Genomic DNA, 27081 nt, shown 5'->3' with positions numbered 1-27081 from the left:
TGCACGGAGCTTGCACGTCCCATCACCCAATCACGTCCCGTCAGGCAATCAGATTTTTAAAAAAATGCGTTTAGGGACTTAAAAATATGCTAGTACCCATTTTCATGTACCCCAAATTTGATGGGACCACTTTTTTAAAAAAAAAAAAAGCTGTGCTCTTCTGCATCACTTCTTCAATGTTGGGGAAAAAAAAAACACATGCCGCGGCTATTTAAAAACCCAACTTTCTAATGCAGGCAAAAACGGGGGTACCCATAGTGATCCCCCTGGCCTGGACATCTTTAGGAGGGTCCTACAATTATTTCCCAAAAATTCCCGTTTTTTTTTTAACCGATCCAAGTTTCGCCGGTTCCCGATTTCGCCTACTTTCAAATTGAATACGGGGATATAGCGGGCACGTGCGCGAAAAGTTTTCGCCTTCAAACTGGCGATGTAGGTGAAAACGGGATTTCGCCGGCAGAGGCGAAAACGCCACTTCAAATTGAATATGGGCCTGTATGTTGCAGACTAAATAGAACAGTGCAAAACCATACAGTCATGAAAGGCACTGTGCAGGTAATACCTGAAGCCTCTCTTACAATTCTTTACCTCTCTCTCTCTCTCTCTCTCTCTGCAGGCCAGCCACGGCCCTTTACGTGCGTCCAGCTACACTGCAAACTGTATCATAAATGTAAAATATTGAAGGCAAAGGGTAGTCACTCCAAGCATTGCATTGATTTAGATTTCTCTTCTATTCATTCACTTTGCTAATTGATAAATATAAACTATTAAATGCTTCTATTATTTAAAGCATTCTTACTTTGCATCTTTTTTTCCACACCTGCCTAAAACTTTTGCATAGTATTGTAACTATTCTTAAAACTGGACCATTAGTGAGCTTTGAGGGCAGAGGTTGGAAAACACTGGCTTGTCTGCTTCTTAATAAAGACCAGCATTTAATCTATCCAATGAAAGGGCAAACACAAATCAGTGCTTAAAATGTCAGAATAGTTAATATTGTGTTGCTTTTAATTTCCAGTTAAAATAATCTCACTTATAGAAAAAGTGTGAATATGTTTAATAATGTATGCTTTTTTAAAGCAATGAATTTCATAAATCGTTCAACCTGTTATTGGACCCATGTACTCCACCACAAAAAAAAGGGACTACCTGGTGTAGAATTAATACTGCATAAATCAGGGAACCACAACACATGACCATTGAATTACAGCACTATCTTTAGCCCCAGCAATATTTAAATGGTTATCTTTAAAAACGATATCTATTTTATTTGGCACATTTTCATGCAAATATAAAAAATCGGTTTTCACTCTCATGATGCACAAGAATACTCAGTAAAATAATATGTATTTTTAAATGTAGAAAGCTTTTCGTATTTCTCAAAAATGCTTACAGTAGTTAGAATATAAAAATAACAAATATAATTGGGCTTCACTTTTTATTTCTGACAGCTAGCAAAAAAGGGAGAGCCTCTGTCAAGTCTATAAAAAAAAAAAAAAATCAACTTACTATGCATTTATTCCAGTATTCAAAAATGGAAAGAAAGAAAAAAAAAAAATGTTTTGGGCATTCTAGAAATCACTGGTAGATACTTGCTGTCGGAGAGTACAGACTGTTTTTATTTATCTCCTTTATTCTGATGCAAAAAAAGAAAATTCTTCAACTGTTGACTTTGAAACATGAAAATACATTTAGAAATGCAAATGAATGATCAAATGGCTAAACAATTAAAAAGCACTTACTATTGTGTTTGTACTCGCTAAAATACTGTAGCAGGCAGGCATATGGTATTCAAGTGTTACAAATGCCTTCTCATAATTAAAATGATTGTACCGTCGAATCACTTATTAAAAAGTACTTTACAAAACAAAATTTACAGTAAGCAAACCAAAACTTATAAAATTAAACAGAACATAAAAAGTGCATAACTAGATAGACATCTGCACAGAATTTTGGTCAAGAGCAAGAGCCAATTTTCACAATGCCACGATTTAAACACTATACGGCTATAATGATTTCAATCATTCAAGAAGATTATGTTGCCAACGGTTACATGAAGAAATAAAGAAATTAAATTGCACTTCAAATCTCAATTGACTTTTTTTTTACATGATGCAGGCTCAAATGTCACTACATAGCAAGGCTAAACAAAAAACACCTTTGGGGAAAAAAGGTTTATGAATAGCACTAAATCCTCAGTGGACTGTAACAAAGCCTCTATATTCTTAGTATTTATTCCTTGTATCACTTGCTTGATAACTACATATCTTTTGCCCATTTGTTTTGCTCATGAGAGTTGACAAATATATGCATGTGTGCCGCACCAATTGTGAGATCTCTTAGCAATCCTTGTGTCTGCAGTTTATCTGCATCAGCAATAAATATCCTATAACACAGCACAGTATCCTGGGAATAATAAGCAGAGGTAGGGAAAGTAAAATGTAATAAAATAATGCTGTAGATTTCATGAAAGGGTAACTTTTATTGCAGGGACGTTATTTCCTAGTAGTCAGAATCAACTTCTTGGGCATGAAGGGACACATTTTGGGCACCAGATGGTGGAGCACCAGGGAACAAGTTCAAGGTACAATGAATGAAGACATTGCAAGTTACAATGAAAGAAGACAAAATAAGAATGTGTGGTATGGCGATAAAGGATATAACATGGTAAATGTTAAAACATTTTACATAAATATTCTATTTTAAAATATTTGCTATACATGGCGTGAAAATAATTATAATTAGTGTTTAATGCTCGCTACAGATGGCATATTTCAGCATAATCATGGGGAACATTCACAGCCCACATTAATACCGACCAAACAACGCCTTGTTACAAGTGAAACAACTCCATCCCCATCACATGGAGCTCAATTTTCACCTGTAAAGGCACATGACCAGTGCATAGAGCTTTGTGTCAACACAACAGCATCACGGCAATGACGTGCACAATCACAGATTTATGCCAAGTGCACGTCAACATTCTGTCGACATTCACAATGTTGAAATTGAAACACCGACAGAGGGCTGTATTCAATTAGAAGCGAAAAGTCCATTGCTGGACTTTTCGCCATCATCGCTGGTTTTGGGTGCGAAAAAGTTTCGCGCTCGTGCACGCTTATCCCCGTATTCAATTCCAAATTGGCGAAACGGGACCGGCGTAACTGAAATCGGCGACAAGTTCTGTCAGTTTTGGGGTAATTAGCCTGACACCCCCCAAAAGATGCACTGACATGGGGGATCACTATGGGTACCCCCGAATAGCCCTACTAAAAGGTATTTGGGGTTTTTAAAGGGTCTCAATAGGTGCTATTTAGCATCTGTCAGCAAGTGGTGAAGAATAGAATTTTGCAATTTTTTGGGGGGGAAAATAAGTACGCCCATCAAATTTGGGGTACATGAAAATGGGTGCAAGCATATTTTAAAGTTGCTAAAGTCAAGCATTAAAAAGCACCAAAAACGCACCATCAGCAAACACCTGCAATCCAAAAAACACCTCCCCCATACTTGCAGACCCCCCCAAAGGCTATTTTGCTAGTTTTTTAGTTTGTACCCCCACTTTGATTTTTTTTGCCCATTTTTTCAAAGTGCTTTTTTTGCGGTGTCCTTTGTGTATTTTTGACAGTTTTTTATACAATTTGCGTCAAGGGGGGTGTACAAAGGGTGCAGGGTGGTTTCCGCACCTCTGCACCCCAAAACCCCAATTCTACACTTTTTTCCGCCGGATATTCATAGGCAAAACTTTTTCGCCTAGTACATTGCATTGCGTTTTCGCACCGGTGTAAAAGACGCTGATATTGAATACGGGGATAAATTAAATCGGTGAAAATTACATCATCGGCGAAAACGTATAGCAGAAACTGACTTTTCGCTTCTAATTGAATACGGTCCATAATGTCAACGTCGACATGTTAAATTTGGATATTTTGATCATGTCTACATTCACACCATGTTGACATTATGGTGTTGCTATTCTGACTACTTCCCTTGAACATACAGCCCACTATTTCACCCAGTGGTATTGTGGGGTTTCCATCCGATAAAATCAAACCTCTTTTAAGCCAGCAATAACACCTTGATTTTATGTTGTGAAACCTCTGTGGCTTTTCTCTGTAATGCAGCAATCATACTATTGAAAAGGTTTTGTTGCTTGGTTTAATATGAAGTGGAAGGGTTCAGTGAGACCGCTCAGATTTGTAGTCAGTGTGCTGTGCTATAAGGTGGACCACAAAAGGAACCATGAAGAGTTTCACAGGACCTGTTGGACACGATAGAAAATCGAGCCTCACCATTACTTAATTATACTTGCCAACATAAAAACAAACACTCCAGAAGATACTTTGCCTTGGACATTTGGCAGCACACTTTATATTTTGTATTGTTTTATTAAACATTTCAATAATATTTATACATTATTATTATTCCCATCCAAGCTACTGTCATATTTACAGCTTTCCTCCACTTACACCAGTATTATAAAGAAAATACTGGCAGTGAATATAATACAATAATAAAGAAGTAACACTTGTATAAATGGGGATTACTGAATTCAGCACAAAACACTAAATATTGATTAATGTATATACTTTTTCACACTAGTTAATCAACCTACATATACATCAAGAGGTATGCTGCAATTTTACCTTCAAATCACTACAGCTATATACAGGAAATACACAACAAAACAAAGCTGTACATGACATTTAATAAACACTCTACCTACCATTCATTTGATGAGAGCACATGCTTATCAGTTGTTGTTAACGTCAACCAAGGAAATGTGGAGAACTTCAAACATGTTGTTTTACTGTTATGTCCTGTGTGTGGTAACATAAACATAAGTCACAAAAACAGGATTTATGGTTCTTACCTGTTAAATCTATTTCACTGTCTCTATCTTGGGGACACTTTCTTACACGTGGTTAGTGAAGTATTAAGGCATCAGCACTTAATGAGCTATTTTTTAGCACTATAAAAGCTCCTCCCCTCTAACCCTTCCTCAGTTTAAACTTAAAATGCCTGAAGGATAGGTTGAAGAATAACTATAGTCAACTTACTCACAGATTCAACAAATGAGGGAGGGATCACAGTGACCCTCAGATGGAATCAGAGAAAGAGATTCCACAGGTAAGAAACATAAATCTTGTTTTCTCTTCCCACATCTGGGGGACACTACCTTACACATGGGGATGTACCATCATGCCCAGACTTCTCCGAACTTATAACACTTTACAACCAAAGTCAGACTCACTGGACACACAGTCATGAAAACTGTAAAATTTGGCAAATGTATGTACAGAGGACCATGTAGCTGCTTCACATAATTACTCCATTCCATGCTGCCCATGAAGTACCTACTGAGCAAGTGGAATGAGCTGAAATCTTAAATGAAATAGGCCTATCAGCCCAGCATATGCCTGCTTAATTGTGGCCATGATCCATCTAGCTATCACCTATTTAGATGCTGACCAACCTCTTTTCGTCATAAAGAATAAACAGACTGTCTAACACTTGAAGTCCTGTCCAAGAAATCTTTTAACACTTTGACCACATCTAAAAACGACAATTTCTCTTTGCCGATTGTCTTGTCTACTTTAGAAAAGAAGGGAATCATTATCTCCTGGTTTAAAATGAAATCAGTTACCACCTTAAGCTGAAATGAAGGACAAACACGGCCCTATCTTTATGGATAATTAAATATGGAGATTTACAGGATAAAGCTCCGAATTCTAACAGCCTTCTAGCTGAAGTAATGGCCAGAAGAAAAAACAAAATTTCCAAAATATCCATTTTAAATCTACTTCCTCTACAGGCTCAAATGGAGCAGCCTGAATAGCCATGGTTTAAATCCTAAGGCTCTATAGGATGCATATATGGTGGTTGTATATGTAAAACCACCTGCTGAAAGTTCTTATCTTCTGGAATTACCGCCAATCTTCTTTGCAAGTAAATTGACAGAGCCGATACCTGTACTTTCAGGGATCTTAGCCCGAGACCTAAAGAGAAACTGTCCTGTTGGAAGGGCAAAATTCTAGGTCATGATATGAATCGTCTGAAACTCTCTCTATTTGGCACCAGTTGATATATTTTCCAAATGCTATGATAACTATCCGCAGAAACTTTTATTATAGCTTTGATCATCGTCTGGATTACTGAATCTGTAAAATCTCTCTTTTTTTAGAATTTTGCAAGAGCCATGCCATGAAATTTAATTTCTGAATTTCCTAGCATATAAATCGGGCATTATGGGAGCAGATCCTGATGAAAAGGGAGCCTGACTCCCGGCCCCACTGCCATTCTCACTAGGTCTGTGAACAAGACTCTTTTTGGCCAATTTGGCACTACTAGTATTACTTGAATACCTTTCGTATTTTTCTTAGGACCCGTGGAAGTATCGGAGAATATGTACGCCAGACGGACTGTCCATGGTATGACCATTGAATCTATCTGAAATGCTAATGTATCCCTGAATCTGCAACAAAACCTATCCGTCTTGTTGAATCGAGAAGCCATCAGATCTATCTCTGGGGTCACCCATATTTCCACCAGCTTCCGAAACACCTGCGGATGCAGAGACCATTCTCCTGGAAGGATTGTTCGGCGATTCAAGAAGCCTGCCTCCCAATTCTCTATACCTGGAATAAACACAGCTGATATAGCTGGGACCCTGGTCTCTGCCAAAGACTGGATCTGAAAAGTTTCCTTCATGGCTAAGGAACTTCCTGTACCTCCCTGGTGATTTATATATGGCACTGTAATAAAATTGTCAGATTGAATCCTGATAGGTTTCCCCAGAAGGAGATCTTCCGCCCTCCTTAATGGGTTCAGAACTGTTCTAAAACATTTATGGCAAGCCTTGATTCTTTCTGAGACCATAATCCCTGAAAATTGTTGTTTTCCATGATTGCCCTCAAACCTCTGAGATGGCATCTGTAGTGCTTACTGATTTGTTAAGTGATGGCTGGATCTCGACCAACCCCTGTGGTCATCTGAAACATTATGGAACGGATCCATGAATATTGGATGGTTTCGAATGAAAAAAAGACCAGCATCCCTAAAAGTCTCATGCAACAAAGTACTTCTGAGTCCTAAAATCCTGTTGACTAGCTCCTGAATAATACTGATTTTTTTCCTGTGTCAGAAATACTCTGGCCAATTCTGTTTCGAATCTTAGACCCAGAAATTATATTTGTCATCTGGGAACCAAGCTGGATTTTTTTCCAATTGATCACCCAGCCATGGTGCTGTAACACTTTCAGAGCCCTTAACAGATCTGACTGAAGTGCCAATTCTGATTCTGCTTTGAACAGTAAATCGTCTTGGTAGCCTCTTTTCCAACTGATGGACTGAATGACTTCAGTGGGTTGCTCCTCCAGGCTAAAATCATCGTCCGATTAGCCAGATGCTTTACATCAGCGCGTTCCCCTTAAAGTGGGTAGGCACTGAGCACATCTACCACTACTGTCAAACCCTTTCACGCAGGGTGAGAGAAGGGTTTTGCTGTCGATAATCCAGCCAACCCTCCTTTGATTAGGAGTGTGGCCTTGTCTGTTCTCCGCTTCCTTGTTGCAGCTTCCGGGATCTGTAAGACCACCACCGTCAATTCTGGTTAATATCATACCCTGGATGCACTTCCTTCCAGCGTCCCCACATATGTAGCTGGCGGTGTACAGGCGCCTGGCTGCATCCCCCACTCCTGGGGATTGCACCACTGCGCCTTACCCATGCCTGGGTCCCTGCAATCTGGCCTTGAGCCATGTGAACAGGAGCCTTCTCAGCCCCCAGCATCACCTCTTGGAGAGCCTGCAAAAGGTAAGGAGAGACCTCCGCACCTCACACACACCCAGCCCAGACATCTAAAAGAACAGTGGGGAATACCAGCCAGTAGAGATGTGGGGGAAAAAAATAAAAATAAACTAAGTCGATGCTGAACTACTCCTTCAGCACGTAAGGAAAAAGTAGGAGTTAGAGTGGAGGAGTTTTTATAGCGCTAATAATTAGCTCATTAAGTGCTGACACCTCCATACCTCACTAACCCCATGTGTAAGGAAGTGTGCTTCAGATGTAGGAAGAGAAAACTAAATTACAATAGTAGAACAAAGGTAAGTTTCTGAGAGAGGAATAATATCAGACACGAGTTCTCCTTTAACACTCTATTGAGTTTATACAGATGACTGGAGACATATAGCTCAAACAAACTTTTTTATTCCTGGAGATAAGAGTTATGGTAGACTTACCTTTGTTAACTCTTTCTTCGAGGTCCATAGGGTCCACATGGATACCATGGGGGAAATGTGGTTGGAGTGATCCAGGCACCAGTTAAGCTTTCAGCTCCCAGGGAGCCTCAGGTCATCCTCCACATAGACCCCTCCCCTTGCCACAGACATTCAGTTTTGTAAACAAGCCCAAGGCAGGAGAAGAAAAGAGAAGAAGGAAGAACAATGTACACCAGAAACATTCTCACACAAGATGAGGGAATCCATGACAGAAATTAAAATTACCCAATGCTGCCAGGTGCGTTAGGGTGAGGGCCCTGTGGAGCCTATGGACTTTGAAGAAAATAGAGAGTTAACAAAGGCAAGTCTTCCATAACTCTTATTTTCTTCTTCAAGGTCCATAGGGATCCACTGGGATACCATGGGGATGTCCTAAAGCAGTTCCCCTAAGAATAGGGATGCTCCTGAGCAGAAAGGAGAATCCAACGCACAAAGGAAGCATCCTGAGAGGCAAAAGTATCAGAGGCATAGAACCTACGAAAAGTGTGGACAGAAGACCACATGGCTGACTTGCACAATTGTTCAGCAGAGGCACCACGACGAAACGCCCACGATGGTCCCACAGACCGGATAGAATGTGCTGTTGCCGTGTTTGAAACAGGGAGATCAGCCTGTATTTAAGCCTGAGAGATAGTCATACACAACCATCGAGCCAGAGTTTGTTTGTTAGCTGGCCAGCCTCATTTGAGAAAGCCATATAAAACAAAAAGAGCATCTGATTTTCTGAACGAATTTCTACAATCCACAGATACAGAGAGCTCGAACCACATCGGAGGCTTCACCTACAGAACCCGCCAATGTACGGAGGACAGCTCTATACTGGTGAAAAATCAAAAAGGGAGAGCGACAAGAAAGCGCTGCCATTCAGAGATAGCGAGGAGAAAAAGTATCTTCGCTTCAACCACTTCAAATCCACTGAGTCCAGAGGTTCAAATGGGGAAGCATGTAGCCCCTTAAGAACCAAAGACAAATCCCACGGTGCCACCGTTGGGACAAAGTGTGGCTGAACTCGTAGAACATCCGGAAGAGAAGCAATCCTTCACTGGAACCAAACTGACAGCGCAGAAACCTGTACACTCAGGGTGGCCAGGCAGAGACTGAGATCTAACCGAGCCTGTAGGAAAAGCAAGTACCTGGGAAACCCTAAAAACCTTAGGGTCATACTTTCTGTGGGAATACCACTGACCAAAAGAATGCCAAACTCTATAATAAGATAGAGCTATAATAGATGCGGGCAGAGGAAGGCTTTTGTGCTCTAAGCATCGTTTGAATCACAGATCTGGATAAACCTTTGGCTCTGAAGATGGAAGTCTAAAGAGCCACGCCGTCAAAGACAGACGAGGTAAGTCTGGATGCAGACAGGGATCCTGTGCTAACAGTTCCGGCCATAGAGGAAGAAGAAAGGGAGTGTCTATGGACAGATTCCGTATGTCAGTGAGCCAATGGTGCCTGGGCCAAGCAGGAGCTACTATTATAACTGCCCCGTCTTCCTGCTTGAATTTTCTGAGGACCCTTGGGAGGAGGGAAATCAAAGGAAAGACACACCAGCTCTCACTGCTAGTGTGTCCATGAAGGCGGCTGAGGGGACTCTGGCCCTGGACCCGTACCTGGGGACCTTGTGGTTGTGATGTGAGGCCATGAGGTCGACGCCTGGTATGCCCCATTTGTTCACCAGGAGTTGAAAAAACCCCAGGTGGAGAGCCCACTCTCTGGCAGGTATGTCCTGACTACTTACGAAGTCTGCTTCTCAGTTGAGGACTCCCGGGATGAATATTGCAGAGTTAACCGACCATCATCTAGAGGGGGGCCAGGGACATGTGGAATGAGAAGTATCGTCTGGGTCCATATTAGAGGATACTGCCCATTCCACCAGGAGAAAATCAATTGTTGCAGAGGCCTGGAGTGGAACTGGGTATATTCCACCATGTAGAAGGTGGATACCATTGACCCGGGACCTGCATCGCTGATAGAATGGATACCATTCACTTGCGGAGCAATTTGCATACTCACAATAAAAGGGCCAAAATGTTGTCCTCTGGCAGAAACAGCCTTTGTGCCTGAGAATCTAAAAGTGCCTGAAATTGGTAATGTTGTTACAGGATAGTAAACCGTAAAAATTGTTGGTGGGATGGCATAATAGGCACATGCAGATACACATCATGAATGTCTAGAGAATCCATAAAATCCCCTGGTTCCATCACCAAAATAACTGACCGAAGAATCTCCATACGGAGATTGGGTACACAGATAAACTTGTTGAGGGTTTTCAGATTTAGAATAGGACGATGAGAACCATTTGGTTTCTGAACCAAAAAGGGATTGGAATAATAACCCCATCCTTGTTGAAACACAGGAACCAGGATTATCAACCCTGCCCGCAGCAGGGAGTAAATGGCCTCCTGGAGGGCCAATGCTTTGATAGAATCTGATCAGGGAGTTGTGAAAAAAAAAAACTTCTAGGTAGGATGCCTCCGGAAAGTGAGGGCACACCCCTGAGAGACCACTTCTCGGACCCAGGCGTCTGTTGCTGTTTGATGTCAGTAGTCCCCAAATTGAAGAAATTGGCCTCCCACCCTGCGATCCCCCAGGGAGAGGCCCACCCCATTAGGCAGAGGGTTTATCGTCCGGCTTAGAGGCTGGACGTCTGACCGGCCAGGAACTCTTAGTTGCTGCTTGGTGGTCCTGCGAGAACTAGCCGGTCTGGAGTAAGATGGTCCTTTTGCTCTTCCCTGAGGGCAAAAGGACCGAAAAGAAGACTTTGAAGTAGCCGTTGATGGCAGACCTGCAGATTTTGAGGCTGCCAGAGTAGCCATCATCTTATCCAATTCTGCTCCAAAAAGTATGTTTCCATAAAAAGGTAAGGATTCCAGAGCCTTCTTGGATCCTGTATCTGCTTTGCAGGACCTTAACCAAAGGGCTCAAGGAGCAACAACCGAAGCTGCCGATGCTTTAGAAGCCAGAGCCCAAAATCTTTTGCAGCTTATCCCAAAAAGGAGGCCGCTTTCATGAATGTGGGAGATATAGGTCAGCTGTTCTCTGGTGGCATTTGGTAGAGTATCCTCCAATGCCCGTGCCCATTCTTTAACAGCCTTGGATACCCAAGCCTCAGCCATAGCTGGCAGAATAACAGCTCCAGAGAATGAAAACACTGATTTAAGACATGTTTCAAGTTTTTTATCTGTAGGATCTTTAAGGGAGGATTCTGATGGTATAGGCAATGTAGCACTCCTGACTAAATGTGTCACATGAGCATGCACAGTAGGACGAACTTCCCACTTAGTACATTCAGTATTTGGGAAAGGATACAAAGATACTAATCTTTTTATAAAGATTGTATATTTAGGATTGTTTATTTAGGATTGATTTGACCGCCCTCACCAAAGAAGGGACATTCACTGTAGAAGGATGGTTCTCCTGTCCTGAGACGGACCCTGGAGAAGAACCTGGCACATCATCTAATTCCTCCGAACCTGTATCTGAATCTACACGCTGAGCAGATTGATAAAATGATATTGCCCACTTAGGTGCTTTAGTGGCTACAGGTCTGTTCGCTTGCAACATTTGTTGAAATGCAGCAGCTGACTGAGCAGTACTCTGACTTGAGTGGGCATAAACATCCATCCAGGAAGGATGTACAGGGGGAACAAACATAGCAGGCTGGAACTGCTGTGGATATCCCATTAAGGGGGTCAGCATGGGAGTAGCCAAATGGTCCACAAGCAGTGTCATAACCTGAGACAAGGAGGACACCTAAGATGGCTTCTGTACAGGGGCTGGCACAATGGACTGGTTAGGTGGTTCTTAAACAGCAAACAAACCATCCTGTATAAAGTCCTGATGGGACAAGCCCTCCAAACAACTTTTACATGAAACTAGCACCAGGGCCTCAATTTCCTGTTTACCCTTATTCTTAGACATAATAAAATATGTGCAAATGTGACTGCTTTCACAACTAACAATAAATGTGAAGTGCAATTTGAGAAAACACATACAAAAACAAATATTCCCCAAAAACTGTAGAAAAGGGTTGAGGAGAAATAGTAGTGACAGCTATATCTATGTCAAGCCCAGGAGTTTGTTGGTTTCAACTGCAGGAGCTAAGCCCGGAGGGCTAAGGGCAGGGGATGACAAGAAACGGGATGGCAATATATACGTCTTCTTCATACGTCTCCCCCAGGTGTTGGCGAGAACTTCCCCAAGCCGTGGAGTCTAATCCACCTGATGGTATTCACCAGTGACCCCCTCCAAGCGGGATATGGGTTTCGCTGCACCAAGTGAACAGGTTGCAGCCCCTGAAGCAGGTACCTTTAAAAAACACAGAGATAGATATGGGAGGACTATATAAGCATTAGATATGAGACGCTGCATAGTGATGGTAATCAGCACTTGATATGAGACGCTAAAAAGCGATGGTAATCAGCACTTGATATGAGATGCTGAATAGCGAAGTAACTGGGAATCCAGATGCTGACAGATGGAAGAAAAGCTGTGGTGGTCCGACCACGGAACAGTGAAGCAACTAGAGATCCAAGACGCTAAGCAGAGAAAGAACACTAGGGTTAGCAACTTGATGTAGAACACTGGAGGATAGTGTTGAGCCTAAGACCCAGTCTCAGTAAATGATCATTGGAGAAGCGAAGTTGCACAGGCAAATTCCTGTTCCAAAGACTAAGCATTAATATCCTTAGGTAGCTGGTCATTGGCCAAATTAAGCAACTGACCAACCGCAGGCTACCAGTGGAGGATACTAGTAAGATGACTTGAACCAACATGGCGACGCCCATGTCCACGGTAATGGAACAAAGACGCGCACATGTGGATTCTAGCAGAACCCGGAATACTCAGCAGCAACAGCTCCTAGGCCTGGCATCCACATGCCTCGGAGCACGGAGACGACGGCGTAGGGGTGAGTAGCCACATCCTGACACAGTACAGAAAATAAAGACAGTAAAAGCAGTAACAACACAGCAGAGCTAGCAAAAGTCACATACAATGCATATACAATATACTTGCAATGGGCCCTGAATCAACTACTCAAAACACAGGACTAAGATTTTGAGCACTGTATAACCTGGCCTCCGGGGAGAGGTATACAGAGACCCAAACCTCCTGAGACCAGCAGCTTCAGCATAACAATGATGCTGTGCGTCTTATATATGGAGGAGGGTAGGAAGAGCAACCCAGACGCTGGAAAACAACAGCTGGATCGGCGGCTGGGGGAGGTGTGCCAGGGAGAGCCTACCTTCCCTATGCTGTATCAACCACCGGGTGCACTGGCCTTATAACATGGCCGCCGTCATTGTCCCCGACGCCAGACTGACTTGCTACAGAAACCTCTGGCAGGTCTCCATCCGCCGGAGGTACGGACTGCCACATGGTTCCTCGCAAGCGGGAACCACCTTACCTGCGTCCACATGCTTCTGGGTGCAGTCCCAGGTCCCAGCATCGCCATTAGCCAAGCTCCGCTGGTGCCCGCCGAAATCACCAGTCCGGTTACTGGTATTGCTGCGCCAGTGGGGATAGGTGGAGCAGCAGCACAGGCATACTTTAGGACGCCTAGTGCAGCTTGCTCTAAAGGAAAAAGAAATAAAATAAAACATAATATAAAAAGCTTGTAACTGCATGAGCAGTACACGTTATAAAGGTGAGTCTGAATCCTGCCACACTAAACTCAAAACGGAATGCCTGTGGCCAGGGGCAGGGTATATGTGGAGGAGGACCTGAGGTATCCTGGGAGCTGAAAGCTTAACTGTTTGGAGCCTGTATCACTCCAACCACATTTCCCCATGGTATTCCTGTGGATCCCTATGAACCCTGAAGAAGAAATGTATTTTAGAGGGGGATATAGTAAATAAAAATGTAAAAGCTCATCCCTGTCCCTAACAATTCACATAACAAATATATTCCTAAAATTATTGCACATACCTTTTGTTTCTTCTGGATTGATTTGTGGAGGTTCAAGCCTTAATGTGTCTGGTTGAAAATATCCAGTAGCTATATCTTCTTGTTGCTGCATAGCTAAATAGAAAGTAAATTTTTAGATAAAAAAAATACATCATGCCCCTTGCCAAGACATAACTGCGTGACAAAATCTCAGTGAAATTATGAAAATTAATATTAAGGCTGGGTACAGACTAGGTTGCCCGTCAATAAGGCGCCGGAAAATAAAACTGATATATTGGGCAGGCAGTACACAATGCACGAGCCGGTGAACGAGCTGGTGTCGGTGCGTGGGAGCACACAGAGCATGCACACTAGACGATAGTCCAATTCAGCATACCATTCTGGAAATCGTTTAGAGTGTACCCAACATTACAGAATTAAAGTAATTCACAACTGTTATAGTGCCTACAGAATTATTATTAATTTTGTTATTAACTTGTATGATTTTGTTTTGTCATTTCCTTCCAAATATCTCTGCATGAGAATAAAAAATAAAAGTGGATTTGAATTTGACCAGTGTGGTAGAAGTTTTAGAGATGTCAACTATTCTGAAATATCCTCTTAATCTAATCATCCCTCTACATATCTTAATACCCTTCCCCAATGCTAGGAAGTGCCACTTGACCAACAAAGGTAGCCGGTTTGCGGTGTGACTCTCAACACCATGGAAGAAGCAATTTCCTTCAAATTGATAATGAGATCAGCTTTATGCATTAAAACAAAATAGACTAAGTCAAATAAAATATAAAAATGATTTGGGTAATTGTTAAACCAAGGAGACAGTACTATATTAGACTTAGCATTTTATGTAAAAAGATTTAACAAAATGGTATGCATCTGCATAAAAAGGAATAGGATGTTACAGATTTTAGAATGCATTTTAATAAGGAATAAAAATAAAATAATTAAGATTATTAACTTGATAATCATTTTCTGATTTTTAAAAGTGCTTTTAAAAATTTTAGTTAAAGAAACTGTGTGAAGGAGCAAACAAATAAAATATACAGTAAATCCTAGACAATAGTAATGGCTACCTAAATAGTCCTGTGCTGGCCAGGATATGATTTCAGGTGAAGATACAGGATCACAGGGCATTTCAGTGGGAAGAAGGAAAATTCCATCCAAAATATCATCTACTATAACTTGAAGATTTGGCTCTATGTTTGGTCTAAGTTGAGAGAAGAAATCCACGGCACCCATTTCAATCAACCGCTGAGATGCTAAAGAGTGCTGCAAAAAAATAAAAATAATTAAATGTTGAGAGGATGAAAAATACATTTGGGAATACATCTAATAGTCAAGTATTGAAAATCGTAGAGAGTTCACAAACAACATCTTAATTCAGCCTACTTGTTTTATAAATATTGCTGATTTCTAAACCATTGCAAAATCAGAGATCAGAGGCAATATACTAACTTAATGATTGGTAAATATTAGTATGGCAGACAGTATGCTTGCTATTCCACAATAGAAAAAAATGCAGGTGCACACTCTAAGCACTAAGGGGGTATATTTACTAAAGTTTGGGTTTTTAGAAATGGAGTTGTTGCCCATAGCAAGCAATTAGATTCAATGTATCATTTATCTAGCACCTTCTAAAAGATAATAGCAAGATCCGATTGGATGCAATGGGTAACAACTCCACTTGTAAAAACCCGCACCTTAGTATTGTATTGTATTGTATTGTATTTATTGTTGTCATCAGCAAAACAAGTTTGACAGACGAAATTACATTGCACTTTTTTAAAACAGTGAATAGCAATCCATGGTAAAGGTTATCACAAACAATTTCACAAAAATAATAAAATTAAAATTAACTAAAGAGATACAATCATAGCATTCAACATGCGCACAGCAGATGGAAGAAAACTAACCCTCAAGCGACTCGTACGTGCCCGAAGTACTCTAAACCGCTTTAAAGATGGGAGCTTATCAAAAAATTCATGAAATGGATGGCTTGGATCCGATATGATACCTTTGGTTCTCTTTAGAACCCTAAGCCCATAAACATCATGAATAGTTGGCAACTGCACGCCAATGATTTTGCTGGCGGTCCTAACAACCCGTTCCAGTGCACTTCTTTCACTCGCTGTGCAGTTGCCATACCAGATAATGATACCAAACGTCAGAATGCTCTCAATTGAGCATCTGTAAAAGTTTAGCATAGTTACTTTGCTAACTCCCGAGGCCCTCAAACGTCTTAGGAAAAACAAACGCTGTTGCGCCTTTTTAATTAGGGACAGTGTATTTAAAGACCATGTCAAATCTGCCGCAACCTGGATACCCAGAAATTTAAAAGACTCAACTATATCAACATCCTGGTTGTTAATAGACACTGGCAATTTCTGCTCTAAACATCTCCTACGAAAATCAATTACCAGTTCTTTTGTCTTGTCACCATTTAGGAGCAAGTGATTATCACCACTCCAAGAAACCAAATTTTTGATCTCTTTCCTATAATGGGACTCATCATTCCTGCTAATTAACCCAACGACTGCAATATCATCAGCAAATTTGATGATTTTCACAGAATCAGAAGTCGACACGCAGTCGTGGGTAAATAGCGAGTATAATAGGGGGCTGAGAACACAACCCTGGGGAACACCAGTCTTAATCAACACTTCCCCCGACACATCACCTCCAATTCTAACTACTTGTGGTCTATCAGTTAAAAAGTTTAAAACCCAGTTACAAATAGACCCACTTAACCCCAAGTCAAACAACTTAGATGTTAGTGAGATGGGAATAACCGTATTAAAAGCAGAACTAAAATCAACAAAGAGTATCCGAACATAAGAATCCCTCACTTCCAAATGAGCTAAAATAGAGTGAAGTGCTGTAAGTACCGCATCATCAGTGCAACGATTTTTCCTATATGCAAACTGAAAAGGATCAAAATCTACTGGGAAAAAAGATTGAATATGTCCTAATACCAGCCTTTCAAAGCATTTCATTATCAATGAAGTTAGTGCAATTGGGCGATAATCATTAAGGCATTTTACTACCCCCTTTTTTGGAACTGGAACAATATTTGCCTTCTTAAAACATCTCGGCACTACACAATTAAAAAGGGACAAATTAAATAAGACCGTTAATATCCAACTTAACTGGTCTGCACACCCCTTGAGGACTTTACCGCTAATCCCATCCGGGCCGGCTGATTTACACAAATCAACCCGACGTAGACATTTAATCACATCATACTCCTCCAACATAAGAGGAGACTCCCCCACCCGGGGAATTTGGGGCGTAACAGAAAAACTATTCTCTTGATCAAACCTAGAGTAGAACAGGTTCAAATCTTCAGCTAATAGATTATTGTCATTGCTAATCACCTCCTTTTTTATTTTACAACCAGTAATATCCTGGATCATCTGCCACAGGCTTCTCGGATTCCTGTTATCATGACTTCTAGCTTCAATCTTTGTGGAGTAACTAATTTTAGCCCTCCTAATACCTTTCTGCAATTCACACCTGGAAGATTTCAACATTTCTAAATCACCAGATTTAAACGCTCTATCACGAGCCTTGAGTAGAGATCGAACTTCCCCGTTCAACCAAGGCTTCACGTTGGGAAATATTTTAATACTCTTTGTTACTGTAACACTATCCGTACAGCAACCGATGTAACCTAATATCAATGATGCTAGAGAGTCAATATCTATATCGCCATTTACCCTACTCTCATCAATAAACAAATCCCAGTTTGTGAATTCCAACATATCCTGTAGTCTAGTCAGTGCGTCCTCCGGCCATATAGTTACCAGACGTCTGACCGGTCGCACTCTCCTAGTAAATATACCCCTAAGAATACTGATGGCTCTCAGGCCCTCTTACCACTACCGGCGCTGCCAGTTCATTCGCTGGCATGTTCCCCCAATGAATGTCCAGAGTGCCCTATTTAAACCCCTCACTTGCATATGCTCATTGCCAGTTCAACTTGTATTTGACCTGTTCCTGCGTCAGCAGCTCTACCTTCTGACTCCTGTTTTTCCTGCGAGTGGTCCTGTGTTGCTTCCTGCTTCAATTCGGTGCTCAGTCCAAATCAAATACCAGTGTGCTTTTTCTGCCTGCAAATTTCAGTGTGTAGCACCAGCTACACCCTGCATATCCCAGCAAGTAGTTTCATTTTCAGCCTGCATTTCCCAGCATATATATCAATGTGCAGTACCAACTACAGTCTACTAATACCAAAATGCAGTACCAACTACAGTCTGCTAATATCAACGTGCAGTACCAACTACAACCTGCTAATACCAACATGCAGTACCAACTGCAGTCTGCTATACCTATGTGCAAAACCTGTGTCAGCCTGCAAGGCTATCAGCATTATATAGAGACATCTTCTGCAGAGTGGATATATCTCTAGTGTGTACTATAAGGACAGAATTACATCCAGGGTTTCTGACACATCACCCATATTTAGCATCATTCATACCTAGTGGTCATGCTAGCCCAGGCAGGACGCCTATCGGAAAAAAGCACTTCAGCGGGTGTCTGAAAAAGGGGAGTGGTCACTTAGAAAAGGGGGCATGGCCTTGAAACACACCCCCTTTTCATCACTGTAGGGGGGTGTGCTCATCGCTTACGAAGATGCTGGGCTGCCCCCCAAAATATCCCCATAGTGTGAATAGATGCAGTGCACATGCTCATAGCATGTATTCACTCGCCTTTGGATGTTTAACCGAACCCCCTCCCCCAGGGGTGACTCTGCAGCCCGAGGGTGGGGATGGCTTTCCTCGGGGCGCCACCATAAGGGCAGGGCACAGTTCAGTGTTTTCATATCGGGCAGTGCACAGATCCTTGCAGCCTAACAGGAACACTACATACCTCTGTGTTCCTGATACACCTCCAATTTGAGCACTTATCGTATATCAGTGTTTTAGGCTTCAGTTAGCGTTACCTCCATAACAGGGTAGCATATCAGTTCCTCAGCCTAGTATTTAAACTGTTCTCCTTTCTGTTCAGTTTATCCTGATTGTGGAAGAGCCTCCAAAGACTACATCACTTCATTCACTCTAGGAACAACCAAGTCTAGCCCAGTGGTCCCAGTTCAAAGTCTAAACAATTCAAAGATTCTGACAACTGATGAAAAAAAAAACATTAATAGTAAACGCTAACAATTAACATTAAGTTTAAATTAGGGGTGTGCACCGGCCACTTTTCGTGTTTTGTGTTTTGGTTTTGGATCTGGATCTTTCTTCGTGTTTTGGATCTGGATTGGTTTTGCCAAAACCACCCTTCTGTGTTTTGGGTTCTGGGTTTTGTGTTTTGGATCTGTATTTTTTTTAAAAAAAGCATAAAAACAGCTAAAATCACAGAATGTGTTGGTTTTTCTGCTCCTATGCTATTATTAACCTCAATAACCTTAATTTCCACTAATTTCCAGTGAATTCTGAACACCTCACACCTCACAATAGTGTTTTTATGTCCAAAAGGTTGCACAGAGGTAGCTGGATGACTATGCTAATCGACACGAGTGGGCGGCACAAACACGTGAACCATCTAGGAGTGACACTGCAGTGGCAGACAGGATGGCAGTTTGAAAAACTAGGCCCCAAACAGTACATAATGCAAAGAAAAAAAAGAGGTGCAAGATGGAATTGTCCTTGGGCCCTCCCACCCACCCTTATGTTGTATAAACAGGAAATGCACACTTTAACAAACCAATCATTTCAGCGCCAGGGTCTGCCACACAACTGTGGCTGAAATGATTGGATCGTTTGGGCCCCCACAAAACAAGCTGGCAATTAATCTGTCCCTGCACAAACTGGCTCTACGGAGGCAAGATGTCATCCTCATCCTCCTCATCCACCGATTCCTCACCCTCTTCAGTGTTGTGTACATCCTCATCCTCACAGAGTATTAACTCGTCCCCACTGGAATCCACCACCACAGGTCCCTCTGTACGTTCTGGAGGCTGGTCTCCCTGGAAGAGTTGATAATTCATTTTTATGAACATCATCTTCTCCACATTTTGTGGAAGCAAACTCCTACGCCTTTCGCTGACAAGGTTCCCGGCTGCACTAAACACTCTTTCGGAGTACACATTGGAGGGGGGGCAACTCAGGTAAAATAGAGCCAGTTTGTACAGGGGCCTCCAAATTGCCTCTTTTTCCTGCCAGTACAGGTATGGACTGTCTGACATTCCTACTTGGATGCTGTCACCGATGTAATCCTCCACCATTCTGCCAATGGTGACAGTATCATATGTAGTGACAGTAGACATGTCAGAAATTGTTGCCAGGTCCATCAGTCCGGACCAGATGTCCAAACTTGGTCCTGCCTGCCCTGCATCACCGCCAGCGGGTTGCTTAGGATACCTAAGTTTTTTCCTGGCAGCCCCAGTTGCGGGAGAAAATGAAGAAGGAGCTGTTGACGTGTCACGTTCTGCTTCAGCTGACAGTGTTTTCACCAGCAGGTCTTTGCACCTCTGCAGGCTTGTGTTGGCCGGAAAGAGAGACACCACATAGGCTTTAAACCTAGGATCGAGCACGGTGGCCAAAATGTAGTGGTCTGATTTCAACAGATTGACCACCCTGGAATCCTGGCAAAGCGAATGAAGGGCTTCATCCACAAGTCCCACATGCCGAGCGGAATCGCTCCGTCCTAGCTCCTCCTTCACTTTCTCCAGCTGCTTCTGCAAAAGCCTGATGAGGGGAATGACCTGACTCAAGCTGGCAGTGTCTGAACTGACTTCACGTGTGGCAAGTTCGAAGGGCAGGAGAACCTTGCACAACACGGAAATCATTCTCCACTGCGCTTGAGTCAGGTGCATACCCCTCCTTTGCCTATGTCATAGGTGGATGTATAGGCTTGAATGGCCTTTTGCTGCTCCTCCATCCTCTGAAGCATATAGAGGGTTGAGTTCCACCGCGTCACAACCTCTTGCTTCAGGTGATGGCGGGGCAGGTTCAAGAGTGTTTGCTGGTGCTCCAGTCTTCGGCACGCAGTCGCTGAATGGCGAAAGTGGACAGAAATTTTTCGGGCCATCCAAAGTGTCTCCTGCACGCCCCTGTCGCTTTTCAGAAAATTCTGCACCACCAAGTTTATTGTGTGAGCAAAACATGGGACGTGCTGGAATTTGCCCAGATGTAATGCCCGCACAATATTGGTGGCGTTGTTAGATATCACAAATCCCCAGGAGAGTCTAAGTGGGGTAAGCCACTGGGCGATGATTTCCCTCAGTTTCTCTAAGAGGTTGTCAGCGGTGTGTCTCTGAAACCGGTGATGCACAGCGTAGCCTGCCTTGGAACGAGCTGGCGTTTCTGAGATGCTGCTACTGGTGACGCTGCTGCTGTTGCTGCGTAAGGTGATACATCTACCCAGTGGGCTGTCACAGTCATATAGTCCTTAGTCTGCCCTGTTCCACTTGTCCACATGTCCGTGGTTAAGTGGACATTGGGTACAACAGCATTTTTCAGGACACTGAGGACACTTTTTCTGACGTTTCTGTACAGTCTCGGTATCGCCTGCCTAGTGAAGTGGAATCTAGACGGGATTTGGAACCAGGGACACACTACCTCCATCAATTGTCTAAATCCCACTGCACTAATGGCGGATACCGGACGCACGTCTAACACCAACATAGCAGTCAAGGCCTCAGTTATACGTTTTGCTTCAGCATGACTGCTGTCGTACTTCATCCTCCTCGCTAAGGACTGTTGGAGGGTCAATTGTTTAGTAAAAGTAGTGGTGTTCCTACTTCCTCTCTGGGATGATGAATGACTCCCAGCAGCAGCAACAGCAGCAGCAGGAGGCGTAGCAATGCAGGATCCTCCGGAGGAATCCCGGATAGGAGAGTCAGTCATGCCAGTGACATGGCCTGCAGGACTACTTCCGATCCTGACTAAGGAGGAAATTGACGAGGAGGAAGTTGACGGTGTGGTTTGCAGGCGCTTGGATACAACAGGACAACGGGATTTAGGTGTCCCTGGACTGCTTACGGTCTTAGCCAAAGTTTCTGAACTTGACAGTAACTTTTTATGAATGCGCTGCAGGTGCCATATAAGGGAGAATGTTCCTAGGTGGTTAACGTCCCTACCCCTACTTATTTCACCTTTACATATGGTACATATGGCAAGACAGTTGTTGTCCGGATTTGGATAGAAATATTGCCAGACCAAAGAGGTGGAATGTTTGGTCTTCTGCCCAGGCATGACCGTGATGGGCTTTTTCATCCCACGGACAACAACTGTCTCCCCCGGAGCCTGATTTAAACAAACCACATCACCATCAGAATCCTCCTCGCCAACTTCCTCCTCAGCGCCAGCTACACCAGTATCCTCATCCTGTTGTACTTCAACAGTGACATCTTCAATTTGCATATCAGCAAGTGGACTGTGGGTGCTCCTTTCAGCACTTGCAGGGGGCGTGCAAATGGTGGAAAGAGCCACCTCTTCCCGTCCAGTGCTGGGAAGGTCAGGCATCGCAACCACCACCACACTTGGACTCTCCTTGGGGATTTGTGATATCTTCTTAGAACGCACAGTTCTTCGCTGTGCTTTTGCCAGCTTAACTCTTTTGATTTTTTTAGTGGGAGGAGGGCTTCCATCGTCATGTGAAGCTGAACCACTAGTCATGAACATAGGGAAAGACCTTACGTTTCTCTTCAGATGATTTAAATGTTTTTTTCAAGGTCATTTTCCTGAAATTTGCCATTTGGGATTGTATGTGCCCTCTACTATGACATTGGGCATCGGCCTTGGCAGACGACGTTGATGGCATGTTATCGTCTATGTCATGACTAGTGGCAGCAGCTTCAGCACTAGGAGGAAGTGGTTCTTGATCTTTTCCTATTTTATTTTTATCGGAAAAAGTTTGGTCCTCCATTTATGTTATATTGATATATACGTGCGGCTAAGGCGCACACAAACACAGAAAATATTTTTTAATTTTTGTTGGAGACTAGTGCACTTTGTGGGTTACACCACCCTTAAAGAAATGAGCCAGCCGGCCCTTTACTTATGGGACACAGGCGCACGCTTGGCGCTGCACCTTTGTTGATGAACGTGCAGCCACAGTGCACACAATTCACAAACACAGAAAAAAAATTTTTATTTTGTTTGGAGTGTACTTAGGGGGTTACAGCACCCTTTAACGGTCAAGCCAGCCGGCCCTTTACTTATGACACAGGCGCACGCTTGGCACTACTTTGTTGATGCACGTGCGGCTACTGCACACACAATTCACAAACACAAATAAATATATTTTTTTATTTTGTTTGGAGTGCCCTTTGGGGGTTACAGCACCCTTTAGCGGTCAATCCAGCCGGCCCTTTATTTATGGGACACAGGCGCACGCTTGGCACTACTTTGCTGATGCACGTGCGGCTACTGCGCACACAATTCACAAACACAGAAAAAATATTTTTTCTTTTAGCACTTGGGGGGAGCACCCCTGACGGTCAGAGCACCCCATGGACAACACTACAGCACCCCTTTAGGACTGGGACACTGCACAGGACTTTGGAGTGGACACAGCCCCTATGGACAACTGACTGCACAACACAGTCCAGCCAGCCCTATGGACTTTGAAGTAGTGGACACAGCCCCTATGGATAACAGCAGCACAGCACAGCACAACACTACACTACACTACACCACTACACTACACTACACAGCCCAGCCAGCCCTAACTCCCACCCTCCCTCTTCACAGTCCACAGCCGAGTGAGAAAATGGCGCCGACGCAGGTACCTTATATAGGATCCAAAACCCGCGAGACCCGGAAGGCGGGATGATGACGTTTTGCCTCGATTTCAGATCCGAGTCAGGCGGGAAAAGTCGAGCCTGACTCGGATCGGCCTCGGATCGGGGGGGCTCAGATTTCAGAAATCCGAACCCGCTCACCCCTAGTTTAAATAAAGGTTCTTAGTACATGTTTGACCAAAAATTTATGCCCACCTACTATGCCAAGGTGAACCTCATCAGGTGGGTCCCTAACATCCCTAATACTGACACATTATATTAATTTATCCAGGACCTTCCGACAGATTTGTTGTCCTACATTTATTCTCAAAATGCAACGCAGCACGACATGGTTAGCATGGGTCAGCCGCCAGGTCCCATGCAACTCTGCTGGCATTGGGTGTCTTTTTTTTTGGCCGAAAATGTCTCTATGCTGCAATGCGATGAGTCTAGGACGCACCAGGAGACTGTGCTAATTAATCTAATATAGAACACTTGTATATCTACTGTATGTGTGATGGAGTCTGTAAACGGAACTTGGCATGGAAAAAAGTTGCGACGCATCGTATACTAATTCAGAGACTCAGTCGCACAGAGATATACAAGAGCCACACATTAAATTAATCAGCACAGTCTCCGGGTGCGTCCTAGTCGCATCGTATTGCACAGAAAAGACAGCCGGCGCCATCAGTCTCATGGGACCTGGCTCGCCGAGACGGGCTGTTGGCGCCAACTGCAGCAACAATGTGAGAGGGCACATCTGTATACTAGTGCACATTCCAATGCGTAGACTGCAATGCAAGGACCTATACTAATTAAAACTGCCTAGGGGCAGGTGGGAGAGGAGCTAATTCAGGCAAAATGAGTCTCACCTTCAAGTGTATATTATATACACACACACATACAGAGGCAAATTAAGAAAAAAAAAGGGGGGGGGGGCGACTAAACTCCCTAATTTTTTAAATATTATAAAAGAGCTACCATATTAAGACTTGTTGTGCCATGAGGAAAAATAAAAAAGAGAATGCAGGTGCACACTTAAGCACTATTCTGCAATTCAAGGCAATACCCATTTATTTAATTACCGGTAAACCTGACAAATTCCTTACAACTAAGGTGTAAAACAATGTTAAAGATAAGGAAAGTCTGGTATACTGGTATACTGTATGGTTTTAGTAAAACACTGAAAATCTATAAAATATGTTGCCTGCCGCCAAAATGTATAGACTATTATTTCTTTTATAAATATATCGTAGCACTTAAAAAAATCATAGCAATAGTATCTATACATAAAAATGATAATATTAGTATGCAGACTAGTATTAGAATAATACAACTACAATTTATTAAACACACATGACAACAGTATTAACAGATCACCACAAATGCCGCAAGTGAAATAACCGAATGGGCTGAAACATTATTCAGAGATATGTGAATTGGGACGATTGCAGTCACCGACCCTAAATTCAGGGAGGACGCTGTGTGATTCCTACAATGAATAGCGTTAGGAGGCTTGTAAACTGCCACTGCTCAACCTTTCAGTGCTTGGGATTTATTCTGATGGAAGTGCACCATCTGTGGAAGTGACAACCAATGCTATCTATTCTCTTCCAACTGCCAGCAAGAACGGAAAATAAGGAGAACTAGAACCCTACAAATATTTTAGTTTAAGAGGAGTCCCATTGCCCACATTAGACTAGTAAGTACCTTTCACGCTGGATTGCACTATAATTTCTACTATAAGTTAGTGTGCAAAGGTCACACCATGGTTGAGGTCTCCATGGTGTGAGCTTTGCATTTAGGGGGGTTGACACAACTCGTTCCAGTTCATACATCTCTGAATCAAGGGAGCTTTCAGAACTGTGGGTGCAAGTTAACCCATTTAATTACATCAATTGTGGCATTATTGGTGATATTTTATTATCATTTTCATGTAGTTGAATACAGTCAGGTGCATAAATATTGGGACATTGACAGAATTTTCATATTTTGGCCTCTATTCACCACCACAATGGCTTTGAAATTAAACAAACAAGATATGCTTTAACTGCAGTCTTTCAGATTTAATTTGAGGGTAATTACATCCAAATCAGGTGACCGGTGTAGGAATTACAACGGTTTCTATATGTGCCTCCCACTTTTTAAGGGGCCAAAAGTAATGGGACAAACTAAACAATCCTAAATCTAACTTTCAATTTTCAATACTTTGTTGCAAATCCTTTGCAGGCAATTACAGACTGAAGTCTGGAACGCATAGACATCACCAGACGCTGGGTTTCATCCCTGGTGATGCTCTGCCAGGCCTCTACTGCAAATGTGTTCAGTTCCTGTTTGTTATTGGGGCATTTTCCCTTCAGTTTTGTCTTCATCAAGTGAAATGCATGCTCAATGGGATTCAGGTCAGGGGATTGACTTGGCCATTGCATAACATTCCACTATTTAGCCTTAAAAAACTCCTTGGTTGCTTTTGCAGTATGCTTCGGGTCATTGTCCATCTGCACTGTGAAGCGCCGTCCAATGAGTTCTGAAGCATTTGACTGAATATGAGCATATAATATTGCCCGAAACACTTCAGAACTCATTCTGCTGCTTTTGTCAGCAGTCACATCATCAATAAATACAAGGATACCAGTTCCATTTGTAGCCATACATGCCCAAGCCATGACACTACCACCACCATGCTTCACTGATGAGGTGGTATGTTTTGGATCATGAGCAGTCCCTTTCCTTCTCCATACTCTTCTCATCACTCTGGTACAAGTTGATCTTTGTCTCATCTGTCCATAGGATGTTGTTCCAGAACTGTAATGGCTTTTTTAGATGTTGTTTGGCAAACTCTAATCTGGTCTTCATGTTTTTGTGGCTCACCAATGGTTTACATCTTGTGGTGAACCCTCTATATTCACTCTTGTGAAGTCTTCTCTTGATTGTTGACTTTGACACATATACACCTAACTCCTGGAGAGTGTTCTTGATTTGGCCAACTGTTGTGAAGGGGTTTTTCTTCACCAGGGAAATAATTCTTCTGTCATCCACCACAGTTGTTTTCCGTGGTCTTCCGGGTCTTTTGGTGTTGCTGAGCTCTCCGGTGCGTTCTTTCTTTTTAAGAATGTTCCAAACAGTTGATTTGGCCACACCTAATATTTTTGCTATCTCTCTGATGGGTTTGTT

At 42.7% G+C, this 27081-nt stretch overlaps 1 protein-coding gene across 2 annotated transcripts in view; it reads right to left on the bottom strand.

Moving 5' to 3' along the window:
* Positions 1–27081, bottom strand: part of RTTN (rotatin) — a 368340-nt gene that overhangs the window by 318270 nt on the left and 22989 nt on the right. For both annotated transcript variants that reach the window (XM_088475926.1, XM_088475927.1), the window contains exons 4-6: positions 15254–15449; positions 14202–14294; positions 4724–4817 (exon numbers count right to left, since the gene is read on the bottom strand). In XM_088475926.1, the coding sequence (XP_088332052.1) occupies positions 4724–4817; positions 14202–14294; positions 15254–15449 (383 nt within the window). The remainder of the gene's footprint in view (positions 1–4723; positions 4818–14201; positions 14295–15253; positions 15450–27081) is intronic.

Source organism: Taudactylus pleione, unplaced genomic scaffold (genome assembly GCF_031769625.1).
Source record: "Taudactylus pleione unplaced genomic scaffold, aTauple2 ptg000179l, whole genome shotgun sequence".
Taxonomy (NCBI): Eukaryota; Metazoa; Chordata; class Amphibia; order Anura; family Myobatrachidae; genus Taudactylus; species Taudactylus pleione.
Note: the sequence above shows the minus strand (reverse complement) of the source record. Positions and strands in the feature narration are given on the sequence as shown.